The following is a 19108-nucleotide window of genomic DNA, read 5'->3' as shown; positions in this document are numbered from 1 at the left end:
GCTGCACGTCCGTGGTGAATTAAGTGATTCCTGTGCCTACATTAGGCCTGATTCTGAAAAGCACTCATCACTTTGTGGTAGATGCTTAGTACCTTCCACTCCAACTGATTATAAAATGAGTCAATGGCCCCCAGAACGCTCTGTGGCTCATTCCCATGGTCTGGACAGCTTTTGGAGGCCCCGTAGGATGAAAGGCACTATAATAAGATTATTGTCGTTACTAGATACATATCAATAGGTCACCACCTATCCCCCTCAATCTCTGCTTTGCAGCATCATGCAGAGATTGTGACCTTTCACAGCCCCTGTCTCTGTAGCCTCGTGGATCTTTTCAGCAGGGCACTGAAAGGAAGTGGGGGAGAACTTAGCAAGAACCATAAAAGACAAGGGTTTTTTTTCAAGCACACACAAAGTTGAAAAGCAATAGTCAAACAGTAGCAGCAGTAACAATGAAACAAACAAGTTGCATTCTCTCAAAAGTCCCTGCTCTGCCTTCTAGGATCCTAGCGGTACTCTCAGGTTTTTGATAGCACTCCTGCCTGGTTTTTCAGGACCTCGCTTTTATTCCAAGAAGAAGAAGAAAAAAAGGATATCTATAGCGAAATCAATTCAGTCAGTGTGTTCTGACCTAGATTCAATCATTCTGTGCAATAAGCTGTATAAATTCAGAGGCCTGAAGACAGCAAGATCAAGTTTCAGATGAGAGGTCTAGTTTGGAAGTCTGGCCAACTCCCAGTGCAGGAGGTAGACAGAAAAAGAGAGAGAGAGCGAGAGACCCATTGGAGGGAAGTAGCTAGTAGCAATGTGGACTTTGAGAGGACTCAAAAACAGTGCCCCATTTCTCTCTCTCTCTCGCTATTTTTCAGTAGGAATTGAACCATTTATTGTGAAATTAGAAGTGCCGTGTATTGAGAAAAGATATTTCCTTGATTAAAAAAAAAAACATTTCCCCTTAAGCAAGACTTCAGCTGCAACAGAGCAAACTAATCTTTTGAAACATTTCTTTAAAAAGAAAAACAATTGCCCACTCTGTCTTCTCTCCATGTTTTTAATGACACATGGCTGACCCCCTTTTAAGCTTCAGCCCATTTGATCCCAAACTTTCAAAGTAAGAGTCTCACCTATTCGAAACAGTAAAACTCAGAGACATCCATGTTATGGCTAAATGCTGGATTCTGGATAAAGCTTTCAGTTTCAAGTAAGGAGTTAGAGACTTTCTGAAAGAAGGATTGAAACCAACAGGCGTCTTTCCATTCACTACACTCAGGCCCCAATGGTGGGAATGCAAATCGCTGCATGGTGAGACTGCTTGTGATGACCATATATAGTTCTCCCCACCCCCCATCCCTTAAAAAACAAATGGTTTGAATGAGTGCAAATTATGGGGAAAGGAGTGTTAAAATAGGTGTCAAAGAGGCCAAGAAATGAGGAACTGCCCAGACCTCTGAGAATTAGCTGCTATCTTCTTGCTTCATTTATTTACCCAATCCAGGATGGATTAGAAAGAGGGTTTCTTTTAAATTAATTCTTAATCAGATTAGAACCTTCATGTGGGTTTCGTGTTCCCTTCTGCAGAGCCTGCCAAGCAGTCTTGATGTGTTTCCCATTTGGGCTGTCCTCAGTAGTAGACTCCAGCTGGTCTCACACAAGCACACATGCACTATCTCTCTCCACGAGCTGTCTCTGTGCCCATCTTTTCCATTGTCCCACTCTCTTTGCCTGTAGCTTTCATTTGATGATGTTACTCCTGTTAGAAATTTGCTTCCCCGATATAAGCATCAGATTTTCCTCCTTCATTTTCCTTAGATAAACATGGATATTTTTGCCTTCCCTTTGGTTTCAGTATGCAAGAAAGATTCTTCCCCTCACCTCAAGGAGAATTATTTTGGTTGGAGCGTATTTTGCATTCAGATATACTGAGGCTTATAAGCTTTGGTGAAAGTCTGAATATGGAAGTGAAAGAGAAGAGAAATATATCTCTTTTTAGAGGTGCACAGAGCTTTTATTTGGGGGATGAGTGTACCTTTCCCATTTGACATGAGTAGGGCATCCTAATAACTGAGAAGAAAGCATGCATTCCCTCTCTCTTTTAAAAGCATATATTTAGAGTGGTATTTTAAGAGCCTAAGGAGGTTCGGAGCACAAGTTCCATTGAAATTCATTAGGATTTCTGCTCCTAACATCCGGAGGCACTTTGGAAAATCAAACCTTAATTTATAAGCCATTTATGGAATGTTTATGAAATTGCATTCCTTATTTTTCCACTCATTTTCTTTTTCCAGTGCAGCTGACAATGGGATTTTTCAGCTGTGGTACCCACCCCTCCTGCTGTTCTGCTGTCAAAATGACATGTATGGTTGTCACATAACACCCTCAGAGCCAATGTCATGAGCCTGATTCTCCATTTACACTAGTTCTATACTTACACAGCTCCACTGATTTCACTGACATTATTCTTTATTTACATTAGCGTAAGAGAGATTGAAAACAGGGCCCAGATAAGAATTTCTTTAGATATCTACCCAGTAGACACCATAGTTCCATGAAGACACATGGACAGTGATTGCAAAAATCAGTAGTTATCTCACCTGAGCTGGAGGTACTATCGTTATTTCCTTCTCATGGTGCAGGGAATCGGTGTGGTGTCTCGCTTGCCCACTGTTAAGCGCTGACATTTTCATGGCAACCTCTGTATACCTTGTTCACAAGAAGATCTGGGCAGTTCCTTCACTTTGTCATGGCTTTGTTACTCTAAAAGAAACAACAGCTTCACATCTTAGGCAGACACTTAGGTTCAACTGCTACAATTCCTGGTTTCACAACAGCATTTCAGCTTTACAGTTCTCCATTGACTCCTTGTTTATAATGAAGATAAGTTTCCCGTTTGTGAGAAAGCCAATAGTATCTTGTTTTATGCAGTTCTCTAGCACAGGTACTGCATGTTTTCTTGTTATATAACTTTGTCACCACTGTATGTACTTTATAGTTTGAAGAAAGTACGTTTGCTTTTCCCAGTTCCATTGACCCTTGTTTTATTGCTATGAACCTCGCTGTAGCAGCCAAGAATTGGCTTATGCAGGGTGGGCTGTGTTTTTTACCCCTTTGAGTCATGTCTATGTAGCGATACACACATATAAATCTCTGCCTGTATACACATATATCCACTCAACAACTTTTTATGTCACGGATCAGTGCTGTAGGCAAAAACCTTTTTTTTTTTAAAGTTAGCATCTCTAAACTGCTTCTCAGCTCCCTGAGTTCAATAATCGGGATCTGAATAACAGAACCACAGTTTGTTTAAACACAGTTTGGAAACCATGCACCCTCAGCTCCTTCCACAGAAGTGCATGACCTGGCATACCTGAGCCAGCATAAACCATTCCTCAATAAGCCATCCCCTCCCCTCACCCCTGCCCTAAAAAGAATTCCTTCCATCAGAGATTTCTCTCTTGGATGGGCCAACACAACCCCCTTAGGAAGGTGACCTCTCCTCCTTTCATTCATTGTCTCAATTCTTTTCTGCTCTCTTTCTTCAAGAAGAAACTACAAAGACAATCATCTGCACACGCATAACAAACGTAACCATCTTTTGTAGTCCCTCCTGTTCATTTTTAAAGAGAAAACAAAAAAGAATCCTTTCCTCTTCTCCTCCCCCAATTTCAAGCTCGCGATTATTTAATGCACCTCTTCTTCACTCATTTTGCTGCAGTTTCCGCCTTTCCTGCTTTCTGTCATTTTACGCAATTGCAGTCAACTTGCGTCTGGTGAAATTAATGAATTTCTCAGAGAGCTGTTAATCATAGAAATCTTGGCCTGTGACTTGTATTATAATTCAGAGAGATTTTAACCTTTGCCCTGTTTTGGTAATTGGCAAACAGCATCATTTGGCTTTTATTAAGCTAGAATGTGAAGTGTTTTTTTTTTTTTTTTCCCCCCCTCCAACACATTTTCACAGGGAGGAACTGCAAAGCGTCCAGTTGTTAACACACACCTTCCAAACACTGCTTAGCTGCCTTGAGGGCTTAGAGGTGTTTTGGAAGCTTGATCGTTCTGAGGTCTTCATTTCAGCATGACTCTCATTGGACATGATATTTCACAGAGCAGGAGAACCAGGTGGAAAAACTTTCACCCAGACCTGATAATGGAACCCAAGGGTCCTGACACCTGCCCCCTTCCCCCCACTCTAACCACTGTGAACCATTCCCCTTCCAAAGCTTGGAGTGGAACCCATGAATCCTGATATCCAGTCAGGCTAGTGGCTCTAGTCACTAAACCATGCCTCTCCTTCCTTTCAGTTCACTCAGTTTTTAGAAAGCTTTGAAATATTCAGGTAATTATTTTCACCATTTGGGGTTTTTTCTGCATTTCACTCCTATCAATAGGTACACACAATTCCCACTGATGTCCCTCTGGAAACTGGGCTGAGTTCAATTTCACACCGGTCACTGCATAGCCACCAGCTGGCCGCTATTTCTGATCGCTGTCATGGGTAGGATTTGAAGCAGAGAACCTAAAATGAAAGGCTCTGACCCTCACTCCAAATCCCCTGACCCATACAAACCCCTCCCTACAATTAATTCTGATATTTGCCTCAGATGTATTCCGAACGTCTGCTTCAGAACACAGAAAGCAACAAGATCTTAGTGGAAAGCTGGGGAAAAGAAACTAAAAAAGACCAAAAAAATACAAATCTTTCTTTTGTTGAACTGTGTAACTGCAACCAGCAGTATAACGGGAAGCCGCCTCAGACATCTCCTTTTCTAAAAGACTAAAGTTCGCTGAAACCTTCTTTGTTTTGAGTGAAGAGAGAGCACCTGCTTTTTATCAGTTGACAAGCACCCTTCAGACAGACCAGAAGAAATGTCCATCTCTCCTTTCTTGTGTCCATGTCAGTGATACTATAGTGATGATGACAACATTAGAAACACGGAGAGAGGGTGGGTGTGTGTTGTCATATAATCAGAGTGGAGAGAAATGTTTAAGATCTAAGCCTCAAATCTATCCTCAACTACACAGGTAGTTACATCTATATAAAATGAGGTCAGAATTGGCCCCCTGTAGAATATGAGGGTGCATTTGTGTGTCTTTGTGCTTGTCTATACAAGTATATTTGGCAGAGAGATCACTCAGGAAATTACTTAAATAATTAGGGCATAGTGTTAGGATGAGTTCTTGGAAAAAGGTTTTTGACCGCAGGGTTAGGAAGAGATATTTGGCTGCTGTACGCTTTACAAAGCAGGAGGTGTTGTTTTGTTTTTATGTAAGGAAGGAAGAGTTCCTATTAATTGTCATAATTTTGTACAAACACATTACAGTACAGATGTTTCCAGGATTGTGTTACTGGGACCTCCATTCAGCAGATCACTTAACAATATGCTTAAGTCCTATTGATGTCAAGTACTTCCAGTGGGACTTAAGCACATGCTTGAAGATAAGCCCACGTTTAAGAGCCTTGCTGAATCAGGGCCAATATAAGCAGAGGGGGGTGACAATTTGGAGCTAAAGTGCTGAGCATATTTAGATTTGAGATGGGCAAAATGGTTCAGATAACATAAATAAAATAAGATTAAAAAATAAAATAAGATAAAATAAAAGATAAAATGAACTAATTCAGAACTTCAGCATAGATGTGAATGGAACTCAAATTTTCTTTGACGCTCAAAATACTCTAGTTAAATATATATTGTAACAAAGTCACGTGTATTTTCTCCTCCTGGTTTCAATTGGTGGCAGTGGGACTGCCACACTGTGAGACAGACTGTTGCTGCAGTATATTTTCAACTTGGCTGAAATCAAGAGTACTAGAAATCTCATAAAATTCACCATTTCGTAGTGCTTAAGATCCCTAGTCTGCAAAGAGGTGGATGAGTTTGGAGAAGTGCATAGTTCTCCTCCTCTGCATACTTTTCCATGCTTTCCTGATTTTTCCAGAAATGTTAAAAGCCAATGTCACACGTTTGAGTGTCAGAGCTTAGAGAGCTTTGGATACAAGGTACTTGAAAGGATGGAAATAGTAACACAACAGTCCTGATGTTTCCAAACCAGTGGTATCTTCAGAGAGATGAGTAAGCAGGAATCAGGCTATGCAAAACTATAATAGTGAAGATCAAAGCCACATAGTCTCTAATTTTGGGTGCCCCAAATTTTAGGTGCACAACTTTAAATGCGTTTGGGGAGTTTAATGCATCTGTTGCTGCTTGGGATTCCAGCTGGTGCTGCAGGTGCTGAGCACCTCTGAAAATTAAACTGAAACAATCACCCAAATTTAGAAACCTCGTTTGAAAATATTGAATCATAACTTCTCTGTAGTTTGGTTCCCCTTTCTGTAAAATACACTTCTTTGAAATCTGCTTAGCAATCCTCAGTTGAACAGTGCAAAGTTTCATTAAGGCATTAATTGAATAACTATTGTCCATACTGAAGAAGATGGATTAAGATAAAAAATTGTTTCTTTCTCAGATTTTTTTATTGTTTTGCTCCTTTGGAATGTGTTGTTTCTTGCGCGTGTCATGTTTTACCATTGGCACAAGGTAGTACCTGGAAAAGGAATGGTGCAGCCCACCGTTTTGTGCATATGGACATGAAGGGTTCTGTCTGAATGTCTTTCTTGTATATATTTGTTTATCCGACTTAATTCTGCACTTGCAGCACTCGGTTCAGGAAGATGACTCCAAAATTCATTGGGATTAACAGTTGACAGTAGCTGATACCATACTGGAACTGGTAGCAAGAGAACCAGAAATATTTAAATTGGAAACATTTGGTAGTGGTAGTTGTTGTTTTACAAAATATGAATGGTTGCATTGTTTTTTACTGATGTCATTCTGATAGAGTTACAGGCAGGGAGAGTTGCTTGGATGATCCTGCTAATCAAAGCATAATCTGGAGCCTCAAGGGGGTGGCTAAAAATGTTCCCTGGCCATTTGCTAAACCACAGGGTGCTTGTAAACAGAAAAAGGAACTTCACAAGAAGTGTTACTGAATGTTTTTGTCTCTGGCGTTTCAGTTCTGTACTATTAAGCCTTCATCAATGGTCACATGGGGGCCAGATTCTTGTTTTCACATCCACCAATGTAAATCAAGGCTAGCTCTGCTGACTACAGTGGAGTTACTCCAGATTAGCACTTGTGAAAGGACAGCAGAATTTGACCCTAGATTTTCTCAGGTTTGTTTCTTCCTGTGACACACTGAATTCCAGCCTTGCAGGATAACCTCAACATACTATATTTTGGTGCACATCAGATACTTACTGAAAAGAGTCTATTATTTTATTTATTTGTATTTTATTTTATCTGACTTTTGTGCAAAAGGGCTTCATTCTTCCCGCAAGATTTACAGTGGACCAAGGTTCACAACCACGACTTTTGAGAACAGATTTCTCCTTATTCAATGTGTTGCACTGTCAGTGATGGTCACTTTTTTCCTCAGCCACTCAACTTGTCAGTGAAACCCCAAGGCAGCAGGAATTCACATACAAAACATTACCTTCCAAAAAAGGAGGAAGACAAAATAACGATTAGCCTCAATGCACCCATGTGACTGGAATGTATAGTTAGGAGTGGACGAGATATTGTATTCAATATCCATACCTTTTTAGTGGCCGGATTCGACACCTTTATGAATGTGAAGTAGGACCCTCTTCAGTAATGATTTCCACTGATGTTAAAAGGCTACTCGCAAAGTAAGATGCTGCTCAATGTTAAAGTAAGGTTAGCAACATCTAGGACTACTCAAGGGAGTGCTGCTAAGAGAGAATCTCAGTCCCATTGGTTTCAGTGGGACCACCCAGGGAGTGAGATGCTATACATTGTGAGTTTGGTCCGAAGTGGGAATTGTGGAGGCGTCTTTTCAGATGCTGCCACCTTACGCAGGCTGGGCAGCAGCAACCTACAGGAAAGGGATCAGAATTTGGCCCATGGTGTCCATCTGAATGCAGAGGAAATAAGCAGCCCCTCTCATTCCAGTGAAGAGCTTCCAAGAAGCAAGAAATGATTGGCTTCCAGGAGTAGGTTACTTCCCAGGTGGGTTTATTTCCTTGTTGGAAGAGACATGATTCGATACAGACACAATACTGTGTCCTGGTCTGATTTGCGAGTCAGGAAGTCCCAAATTCTAAACCTGGCTCTGTCTCTGACTCACTGTGTGGCTTTGGACAAGTCATTTCCCCTTTCTATATCTCCTTCCCCAACTCTAAAATGGGGTTAATTGCACTGGCCCAGCTTCCTCCCAGGGGTGTCATGAGGTAGTTACTTAGTGTCCGTACAACGCTTTGACCATGTAAAAAGCATCATGTAAATGCTCAGGTTCCTGAGCTGGATACGTTTTCAGTAGTTGTTAACCCTTTTTTCCTGAAAGATAGGGACATTTTGAATGTAACCCATTTCAGAGTGTGCAGTATTTTCGTTCTTTACCACCTTCCCTGTAACACCCACCTTTTCAGGTTCTTCAGCACGTTTTCAGGTGGTGATAACTGTTTTACATTCCAAGGGCCTGATTCTCCCCCCTCCTGATACATTTACCTTTCCTTGACTTCAGTGGGAATTACACATATCCCAGGGTGGGAGAATCCAATCCCAGGAATGTAGGCCTCCCTCAAGCACGTGCCTAACTTTAAGAATGTAAGTGCTCCCATTCAAGTCAGGGGGACATCTCTCGTGCTTACAGCATGTCTAAGTGCTTTGCTAGTTCCAGGTTATCATAGACATGAAAGACTTTGCTGCGAGCTTCTGTGCACACTTTAAAAAAAAATGGTTATTTTACAAATTGTTTAAAATGTTAATATCACTTCCTGCAAGGCAACAGAGGGGTTCCATCTGTTCAAATGCTTTGTGGACAGGAAGGCAACAATTGGCACGATCTGAAAAGGCAAGCATACTACTGAGCTTGTTCTAACTGATAAGAGCTGATTGGTTGCTACATAACTGGAGTTGTGTCCTTTGTGGCGAGTATGTTAATCTCAATCCAGTTCCCAATAGACAGTTGTCTACATCCCCAAAAACACCGTCATTGTTGGTACGAGCTGACGCTTGTAATTTCAGCAGAGACCAAAGATTGAATGGGGCATGGAGACGGAACAAGCTCCTTAAACCTTGAAGACGGTTCTTCTAAGGCAAGATGTGGTGGGGCATGGAAGGGAAGTTTGAGATGCTGCAGCACACGTTGTTCATTTTCTGTGCATACTGTACAAAAACCAAAGGTCATTCTCAAGCATCGACAACCTGGCCCCTTGCATCAACATTACATTCACATGCACAGGAGCTGTAATTTGCTGAAAATGTCATTGCCAGAACCCACAACTTCAGCAGGAAGAGGGAGAATGATGCCTGCTGTTCATGGACAGTTTTGCAAAACTAGTTCAGTATACAAGCTGTGTGACGTTTATGTGCTGCCCTTCCACTGAAGGATTTGTCAGTCTAGCCCTGTCCTGCACAAATGAACTAAAGTTGCCATTTCTTGTTTCTTTACTAGCTGTGTCCACTACTCCTGTGAAACTACTGACTGCCAAGAGCTAGAGATTGAGAATGCTGTGCTGAACTGCACCAGTGGGGGACTCTCCAATGGGGCCCAGTGCAGCGTGAGTTGCAAGATGGGCTACGTTCTGCTAGTACAGCGAGATGACGACCTCCTCAAAAGCCAGGTGTGTTGTGGGGTCTCCAGAAGGAGAAATAAGTCTGGATAAAATAGGAACTGACCCACACTTCCATCTAAACTTCAAAGTCTTTTTCAAACCCCTTTACATGTTATTTTCCCAGATGCCTCTGCACTTCTTAGTTCTTTCCAGGCTCAGCAGCAGAAATCCTGGAACACCATAAGAAAGTCCATTCTCATGGTACTACTCCTGGTCTGATCCAGCAGTAGGACTTGTCCAAAGTCTCAAAGAAATCCTGTTTTCATGAGATTTCCAACTCGTTTTTATGGACCCAGAAAGTTGGAATAGCTTCACAGAAGGTTCTTAAATTGTGAGTGTTTATCAGAATAGAAACTCCAAAGCTTTGGAAGTGCCCTCATCACACAGACTATAAAAAGTTGAGTCTTATTATAGAAAAGCCTTTTGTGAGAGCATTTCCAACCACCTTACATATAATTTAGTTGCCACTCATAACACTCAAGAGAGAGTGGGCAAGTATTATTACCTCCCTTTACCATTGGAGAAACTGAGTCGCAAAAAGGCCAAATAGCTCACACAAGACCACAAAGGTAGTCATTGGCAGAGCTAAAAATAGAATCCAGTTATCCTCATCCCCAGACCTATGCTTGAACTAGTAGGCTACACTCCTTCCCAACAGCCAAACAGCTATAGCAAGATTAGATAGATAGATCTGTGTCTTCTGTATGTCGTCTTGTTTGAGAAGGAGGTAATTTTACTCTATAGGAACATGTTCTAATGATGGGTGAGCCTCAAATGTTTCTGACATTTGGATAAACTCCCAAATGTTTAGAGAGTTATTCTGACCTTATCTGATCTTATTGGGTCTGCAAAACTGAACTGTGAATCGCACAAGCTTTCTGGTGAGATTTCTGGTGTTTTCTCCTTTGTCTTGGCCTGATAATGTCACAAGGCGTGCCTCTTCTGCAGAATTTCATTCCATCTGCTTCCAGCCAGAACCTGACAGTGCAGAGATGCACAAATATGAATGACTGCAAGGGGAAAAATGTATCCAGGTTTTTTCAGATTAAAAAAATGTGGTTCAGACCGTGATATGCTGCCTCCCCTTAATGGGGAGATAAGCCTCCAGTCCCACAAGTGCATGTGATGGCAGAGAGGGCAAGGGATGGGGGAAACTGTTCATTTGTTTTCCTGTTTAAACAAAACCAAGAAGGGGAGGCAACACCACTTAGCAAATTTACATTAACTTTGTGCTGGAAATATTTATACTTTGTTCCTGAAAAATCGACTGAGTGTATTGATAGCATGGCAGAGAGAGCGTTCATGTGAGTTACTGGGAGTGTGGGTGAAAGCCTTTAAGAGGGACTCTTGGAGAACCCTCCTTGGAATCCTTTTCCACTCCCCCAAATACCTGACACTTGCTACAATCTGGTGCATTCCAAAGCCAAACTGTTTGCTCTTCAGAAGTATTTTTGTGAGCGCCAGGCAGACGTCCTCCCCGAGCAGAGATGATTTTTCAAAGTGAGGATGAACTTCATCAGAGTGTGGAAATCACTCCAGTTTTCCCTGGGAGTAGAGAATTAATGCAGGGGTGGGGGTGTCCCATGACTCCCACATCCAGAACATCCCTGGGTTCATCTTAAATTTGGGGGCAAAGTTGTGGATTTTTCCTCTTCGCCCATCCCTTCTCTCCACGCACACACACTGGTTCCCTCTTCTCACATCTGTTTATTTAAAACCAATTGGTCCTGCATGCAAGAGAAACAGTGGTTTAGTTAAGGTGTTCCACATTCTGTGGCAGGGGCAGCAAGTGGGGCGGGGGGTGGGGAAGAATATAAAGGCAAAGGGCCACACTCAGCAGCTTGCCTGTATTTGTAAAATACTGCGCTCTTCATAAGCTCACTAAGGAGGAGATAAAGTGGAGAGGAATGAGTCAGCCCTTTCAACTCAATTACAAAACAAATACAGGACCCCATGAGCTGGGTCTCTTCCATCCAAATTGGCATCAGCAGCAGAACCTTAGCTCCAGCTGAGCATTTTTGCAGACTAGAAAACAAAGTCTCAAACAAGCCTGAATGACTGACCAGGGAAATAGTTGGACTAGATCTTTACATTGAGAACACAGGAATCCACAAACCAAATAAAACAACTCAAAGTGTTTCACCAACACCACATTGCTTAAATGGGAAAAGTCCCCAATGGGGAAGATTTAAGCCAATTATTACTGTATGTTTTTGATCAGAGAACCCTGGTTTCAGAGTGTGCTTTCCCCCCCCAAGAGCATTCAGGACTTGATCTGATTCATATGATACGATGTTAACTCCGCTAGCTGAGGAGGTTCACTGTCTGCCACAGCGCTCTTATCCAAACCCTGATCCACCCCACGCTTTGCTCTCAACAATTCTCTCCCAAAGAGCCAACCAAAAATTAAAAAACACACAAAACGTAGGCCAAAAGGCGCTCTGCCTTTGTTATATTCTGTGCGTTCATTGTAGCGTGCATGTGGCTTTAAGGCCCCAGTTCAGCAAAGGAGTTAAGCAAGTGCTTACATCCATCCCTCTTCAGTAAAGCATCTAAGCACATGCTTAAAGTTATGCCTGTGCTTAGGTAATCTCATCATGCTCCCCACAGGAGCATTTATTTCATTTAATTTATTTCATTGCAGTCAGGTGCTTTATGCTGGAATTTGTGTTATTTTCTTGCAAGAAATAAAATCTCTGAAAAATCCTGGAATTTAATGGTCATAGTTTAGACTCCTTCTATTTATTTTTTCTTCCTCAATTGCTTCCCAACTTCCAGTTTCTCTTCTGCTGACAGTAGTTTGGAAGTAAAATGGGACGCATGGATTGTTGACTATAACCAATGGCCTTGTTGTGCCCTGGGTTAGGAACCTCTATATTTGCACAATGGTTTTAGTGCAGAACTGGAAACATGTTCCTGGTATTCAGCTGGAAGTCTGAAGGAAACTGGAGGAAGGGGGAAAGGAAGCAGCTTTGAACAAGCTAGGTACTGTTGGTAGGGGAGGAAATCAAGCATCTGAAAGAGAGTTGTGAATATCTGTGGCCTTCTGAAGGGAGAGACAGTAAGGACTGCCTTGCTGATGAAGAGGATTGATGATCACTCCCTGATTTAAGGACCAGAGCTAAATTTCTCATAGATATTTCAGGGTAAAGCTTTTTGGGGGACCAAACAGAGAATTCAAAGGCAGATTTCAAAAAGATTTAAGAGCAGAAGTACCACTAAAAGTCAATCTCTGTCAGTCCTTAGGCACTTTTGAAAATCTCCCTCTCTGTAGCTAAAAACTTTTCAGCCTTTTGGTCTGTGTTGAGTCCCAGTCCGTACCCATTCCTCAGGCAGGAAGATCATTCAGTCACTACTCTGTTGAGAGGAGGGCATCGAAGGACAAATTCCGTCAGGTGACAGAAACCTGAATACAGCGATCCATGCGCAGTGAAGAGAAGTGAAGCAATCTCATCGCTATGTATTGGAACTGTCTCTCAACCTCCCTGAACAATATCGACAACAAAAGAAGTGCTGTGTGCTGACGGAGGCTAAATTCTCAATCCACCTTTTCCCACATAGGGCCGTTTTTAATTATCCATTACATCTGTTTCTTCCCCTAGCCATATTTCATTTTGTCCCACCTTTCTTTTTCTCCCATCTTCATCTCTCTTGTTCTTCTTTTCCTCTTTCCTCTCTACTGTCATTACCTTTCTCTCCCTCCCCAATCCCTTTTTGTCTATCCTTTGCTAAAAGCCCCACTCACTTGGTTATTTGTTGCCATCTCTTCTTGATGCCACCGCTGCTGCGGTTGAGAGGTATTATTTAAAACCCCGGCAGCTCCTTAGTATTGTGCAAAGGCATCATCAATCATGCCAGGCAGAGAAAGCACAGCTCATGTGGGTTCAATTAGAGGCGCAGTAGTGAGCAGCAGTGGAAGAGTACTTAGAGGAGAGCACACAGCTGTTCATTTCTAAGGAGAGGAAACTTCACACGTGAAACGTATCTTCAAGAAGGAGCAGACCGGGGGTCTCGGGCAGCAGGAAGGGGACGTGGATTCTCACAAGCTGTCGAAAATCCCAAGAAACAAAATGTTTATGACACTGGCTGAGTTTTAGTTTGTTTAATCTGCACCAGACACTGTGTGACTGTATTTCTTTTTTAAATCTCTCCGTATGTAAGGCTCATTTTGGAAGGCAGAGTATTGAGGCCAGCAGTGGCTGGGGATGCTAGTTGAAGCAACACAAAGTGCCCAGTGTGACAGCTAATAAACCCACGGCAAAAGCCAAGTGCTTCATAGATACTGCCTTGGGCTGTGTGGCCTTCACAGATCCCATCAGCTAAGCAAGCTTGTGCTTGGTCAGTACTTTGGTAGAACTGCAAGGGAAAGTCTGGGTGCTTCCCGATGTGATGATGCAGATGATTCAGGGCCGGTGCTGCCGCTGAATTAATGCTCCGCTGTGGAATTAAGGAATGCTGTACTACTGGATCGGCCATTCTTCGGGTGAGGTCCTGGCCACCTGTGGTCTTCATAGATCCTTTTGCACATTTTGCAAAAGGAGGGCTGTGAACCCTGGTACCCTGGATACATATACTATAAATCCAACAATCTAAATTTCCCCTGCACTTTTAGACAAATAAGTTAGCTTTTGCTTTCCTTTCCTGAAACCATGACTGTAATGTGTTGCCACAAATATATGGGCATTCCAGTATTCATTAAGGTGATGATGGTGGATGATAGGTATGCTTTAGAGTACAGTATCAATGACCTTGAAAACCAGGAGCCCTCACCATACAAACTAGGGAACAAATTGTTGGAATAAGCTGAGAAGCCAATGACTGAACACTCTAATATGTTATTTCCCTACAATGGAACAGGCTTTTAATCATGATGAGCACTGGCCAAAGGGTTTGAAGTATGGTAGTGATTCTTCTTATCCTGAACAGGGTGATCCTCCAGATCTGGGTAGGTTCCACTGGAGGGAAGCCTGGGGCCGAATGCACACAGACTGAATTTTCCTGTTACACAGCAGAGAATGATCATGCCATATCAGGATACAGAGGCAGAGATAAGTACAGAATAAGTGCACTGCTGACAAGTGGTGTCTTCTAAGCCCCAGGGCAATGACCCAGTCACTTCCCATTTCCTACAGGCTGCTGTTGCTTGCAGCTATGTTATTTGACTAGTACAGAAGACAGCTAATGCTGAAGCGCTTCAGGAATTGCTAGCTAGTGCAGTGCACACTTGACTACCTCTTGAGTGGCAGAGTGGGTGGGCCTCCATAAATGTATAACACCTGGGCTGGAGTTGCTATATTACTTCCCAGCTTGTGGGTACAATTCAGTGTGTTCAGATTATGCTTTTTAACACTCTGACTGGTCTGGGACCTGGCTAATGAAAAGGCTCTCTCAATACATTAGGAGCAAGAAGAAGAGGAAGGAAAGTGTAGGTCTTCTGTTTAGTGGGGAATAGAGCTAGTAATTGATGACCTCAAGAAGGCTGAAGTCTTTAATGCCCATTTGGCTTCAGTCTTCACTAAAAATGTTAATGGTGACCAGATGCTGAACAGAATTAATATTAACAACAGGGGGAAGGAACACAAGCCAAATTAGGGAAAGAACAGGTTAAAGAATGTTTAGATAAGTGCTTAAGGAACCAGCTGAAGTGATCTCGGAACTGTTAGCAATTCTCTTTGAGAACGTCGGGAGGATGAGTGAGGTCCCAGAGGACTGGAAAGGGGCAAACATAGTACCTATCTTTAAAATGGTGAACAAAGAGGACCCAGGGAATTATAGACCACTCAGCCTAACTGCAATATCTGGGAAGATACTGGAAGAAATTGCTAAACAATCAGTCTGTAAGAACCTAGAGGGTGAAAGGATTCCAAGGAAAGGCCAGCATGGATTGTAAGAACAGATCATGCCAAACTTCACCGATTTCCTTCTTTGACGCAGTTACTGGCCTGGTAGATGGGGGAAACTAATAGATGTGATATGCCTTGATTTTAGGAAAGCTTTTAACATAGTCCCACCTGACAGTCTCATAAGCAAACTAGGGAAATGTGACCTAGGTGAACTGACTATAAGGTGGGTGCACAACTGGTTGAAAGACCATACTCAACGAGTAGTTATGAATGGTTCACTGTCAAATTGTGAGGACATGTTTAGTGGGGTCCCGAAGGAGTCAGTCCTTGGTCCAGTACTATTCAATATTTTTATTAATGACTTGGATAATGGAGAGTACGCTCATAAAATTTGTGGACGACACCAATCTGGGAGGGGTGGCAAGTACTTGGAGGACAGGATTGGAGTTCAAAAGAACCTTGACAAATTGGAGAATTGGTCTGAAATCGACAAGCTGAAATTCAGTAAAGACAATTGCAAAGTACTACAGTTACAAAAATCAAATGCACAACTACAAAATGGGGAATAACTGGTAAGGTGGCTGTAATGGATCTGGAGGTGATAGTGTATCACAAATTGAATATGAATATATGCAGTTGCAGAAAAAAGCTAATATTCTGGGGTATTTGTCATGGGGTACACTACTCATCACTAAGGCACCTCCTTGTGTCTGTGTATGGGGAATAGCTCTGCCCAGTCTGATGCTCCCTTCTGTGTCTCGCTCATGCTACGGCCCCTCTCACATTCCAGGAGTTGCAGTGCTTCCTCTTGGAGAGTCAGGATACTCCCTCTTCATGGGTTGGCCTCCAGCCAAGTCACTGTGTTTTAAACCCATCCAGGGTATCAAAGTCTCACTGGACTGGCTGACCAGGCATCCTACCCAGCAGTCCTCCAATCCAAGGCAATGCCATTTCCCCCATGGCTGGAACCCAGGCCCACCCACTACTCTGGGTTCTAGCTTAGGTATCGTTGAATCAGTGGCCAACATCTGCACTGTCCCAAATCTTGATGATGTTTCCCTGAGCCTTTTCCTATTCCACCCCTGTCAGGTTTCTACTCCACCACCCTTCTGGATAAACCCATCCTACAGGGCCAGGATCTCAAGGCTTCTACTCTCCCCCTATGTCTTCTTTCCATATCTAAGCCCAGGGAGTGATGCAGGCTTCCACATTTCAGCCCTCTTTCAGTTGCATATTTCCTGGCTTTATACTAGCCCTCATCTGCTCCCTGCTCAGTTGAACTATCCTAACTCTCCCTCAGGTCTGACTTGTCAGGTTACTTAACCTCCACTGAGCCACATTAGCCCTTTTCCGGGTAATGTAGGTTGAACACCCAATCACAGGTACATTATTAACAGGCGTGTCATATGGAAGCTACACTAAGTAATTGTCCTGCTCTACTTGTACTCAGCTGGAGTCCTGTGTCTAATTCTGGTTGCCACACACCAGCAAAGATATGGCTAAACTGGAGAGAGTCTAGAGGAGTGCAGGAAAAAATGGTGAAAGGTTGAGAACATGTGACCTATGAAGAAAGGTTAAAAAAGTGGGAGTGTTTAGTCTTAAAAAAAGAAGACAAAGTGGGGGGCTGATAACAGTCTTCAAATATGTTAAGGGCTGTTTTAAAGAGGATAGTGATCAGTTGTTCTCCATGTCCATTGAAACTAGGACAAGAGGCAATGGGTTAATCTACAGCAAGGGAGATTTAGGTTAGTTTTTAGGAAAAGCTTTTTAACTCTAAGGGTAGTTAAGTTCTGGACCAGGCTTACAAGGGAGGTTGTGGAATCCCCATCACTGGAGATTTTTAAGAACAGGATGGAAAAACCACCTGTCAGTTAATAGTCTAGGCTTACTTGGTCCTGCCACAGCACAGGGACCTGAATTTGATGACCTCTTGAGGTCCTTTCCAGCCTGCATTTCTATGATTCTATTGGAGAGGGTGCCTCTTCCCCTATATCCTCCCCCAGAAGCAAAGGTCAGCTGGGAAGTCCCTGAAATTGGTTATTAAATTCAAACACCCCATACCCAGCAGCTGGGTTTCCTGAGCTGAACTCCCACTGCTTTGGAATTCGCTTCCCTGTGCCTTCTATCAGAGCCTGAGGCTAGCGTCCTTCCAGGCGCAGTGCAAGAGGCACGTGTTTTGTTTCGCGTTTGATTAACAGCTTTTGTTTGGTTCTTCTTTTGTGTTTTATCTCTGAAACTGAAGTGCCTAGCAGCCGTGGTCATAGGTTCTATGGAAATGAGCAGGTAGTAATAACGTTTCATATGGGAAACTGTGGCTCCAGCTTACCACGGAGCCACACGGCCCGGAGTGCAAAACCACATGCTGCATTGTGCTGACGGGGAAGACTGCATCTCTCCCTGGTCTGTAGAGGCTAAAGGCCTGATTTTCAGAAGCACTGAACGTGGATATTTCCAACTGAAATATGGAATGGGAGCTGTCGTCACTCAGCCTCTAAATCAGGCCCTGAACACCTTCATTAACCCACATGTTATCCATTCAAAACAATGGAAATCCAACCCAGTGGTTGAGAAATGTCCAATTTCTACCTCTGCTCCATGGACCGGCCCAGAAGCAGGGAAGAGGGGGTGGGGCTGTGTGTTACATGCCTGAACATTCATCTCTTCACTTTTCTTCTATGGAGTCTCACACCATTGAACAACTTTCCTGAAGTACAGACATCTCCAAGTAATTTTCTAGCTGCCGTCTATAAACAATTTGAAAAATGGCACCGACCATTTGGAAAGCAATGAAGATAAAGGCCCCAGGGAACAAATCCTCTGGAAGTGATGTCCACAATGTCGCTTTGTCTTAGGATCTCCATGGATCCCAGTATGTTACACCCCAGGGCAATAGGAGATTTTTTTTTTGATGATGATGATGCTTCCTATTTAAATAAACTTGGTGGCCTGGAAAAGGGGTTTTGTGCCCACTCGGGAAGTCTCCAGTCTGTGGGGCTGCTTTTTCCATTCTCAGTACAACCATATATCAAAGGGAGACAGGTCTGAACTTCTGTTGAGACCATTAGGGTGTTTTGGCAAAAGGGAATTCCAGGTCCCTTTGATGTGTGCTAGAAAAATTTCCCTTGCTTTTATAAACCCAGATCAATGCTTGGCGTTGCAAATCTCCTGTGACTGCGCCAGCCCTGAATAAAATATCCCCTGGAGGCACAGGACTGCTACAATTCAGGCAGATCTGTGCAGGTATCTTTTCTTTCCTGCACTATCTATCTCTTGCTTTTTGGTCTCTTATGTCTCTCATTTCTCCTTCTCTCTATTCTACTGCAATGAGTCCTACTCTCGGACTCTCCTTCACTGGTTTCTAACAATGTTGCTTTTTTAAAAAAATTCAGATATTGGCTGTGTTATTTGTTCTGTTTCTCTTCACCTGCATCTGTCTGTACTTTGTAGTACATTCATAGTTTTAGCTATGGAAGGATGGCTCCCTCACTTTCTGTCTTCTCAGCTATGTGGGGTTTCTGGATATCTGCTGCACTTCTGGGGGACATTTGTCAATCTTGTTGCTCTGCTAATAGTTGACACTCAGGAGATCTGAGCTGTATTTCCAGCTCAGCCATAGAATCTCAGTGTGAACTTTGCC

General features: G+C 42.8%; 1 protein-coding gene across 1 annotated transcript in view; it reads left to right on the top strand.

Annotated features, from left to right (window-relative positions):
• Positions 1–19108, top strand: part of PAPPA (pappalysin 1) — a 249920-nt gene that overhangs the window by 180232 nt on the left and 50580 nt on the right. Inside the window, exon 19 of the mRNA XM_067542149.1 lies at positions 9469–9637. Coding sequence (XP_067398250.1) covers positions 9469–9637 — 169 coding nt within the window. The remainder of the gene's footprint in view (positions 1–9468; positions 9638–19108) is intronic.

Source organism: Emydura macquarii, unplaced genomic scaffold, assembly GCF_026122565.2.
Source record: "Emydura macquarii macquarii isolate MOO-44397 ecotype Brisbane River unplaced genomic scaffold, CSIRO-AGI_Emac_v2 contig_691, whole genome shotgun sequence".
Classification (NCBI taxonomy): Eukaryota; Metazoa; Chordata; order Testudines; family Chelidae; genus Emydura; species Emydura macquarii.
The sequence above is the reverse complement of the archived record's forward strand: the minus strand, read 5'-3'. Positions and strand labels throughout refer to the sequence as shown.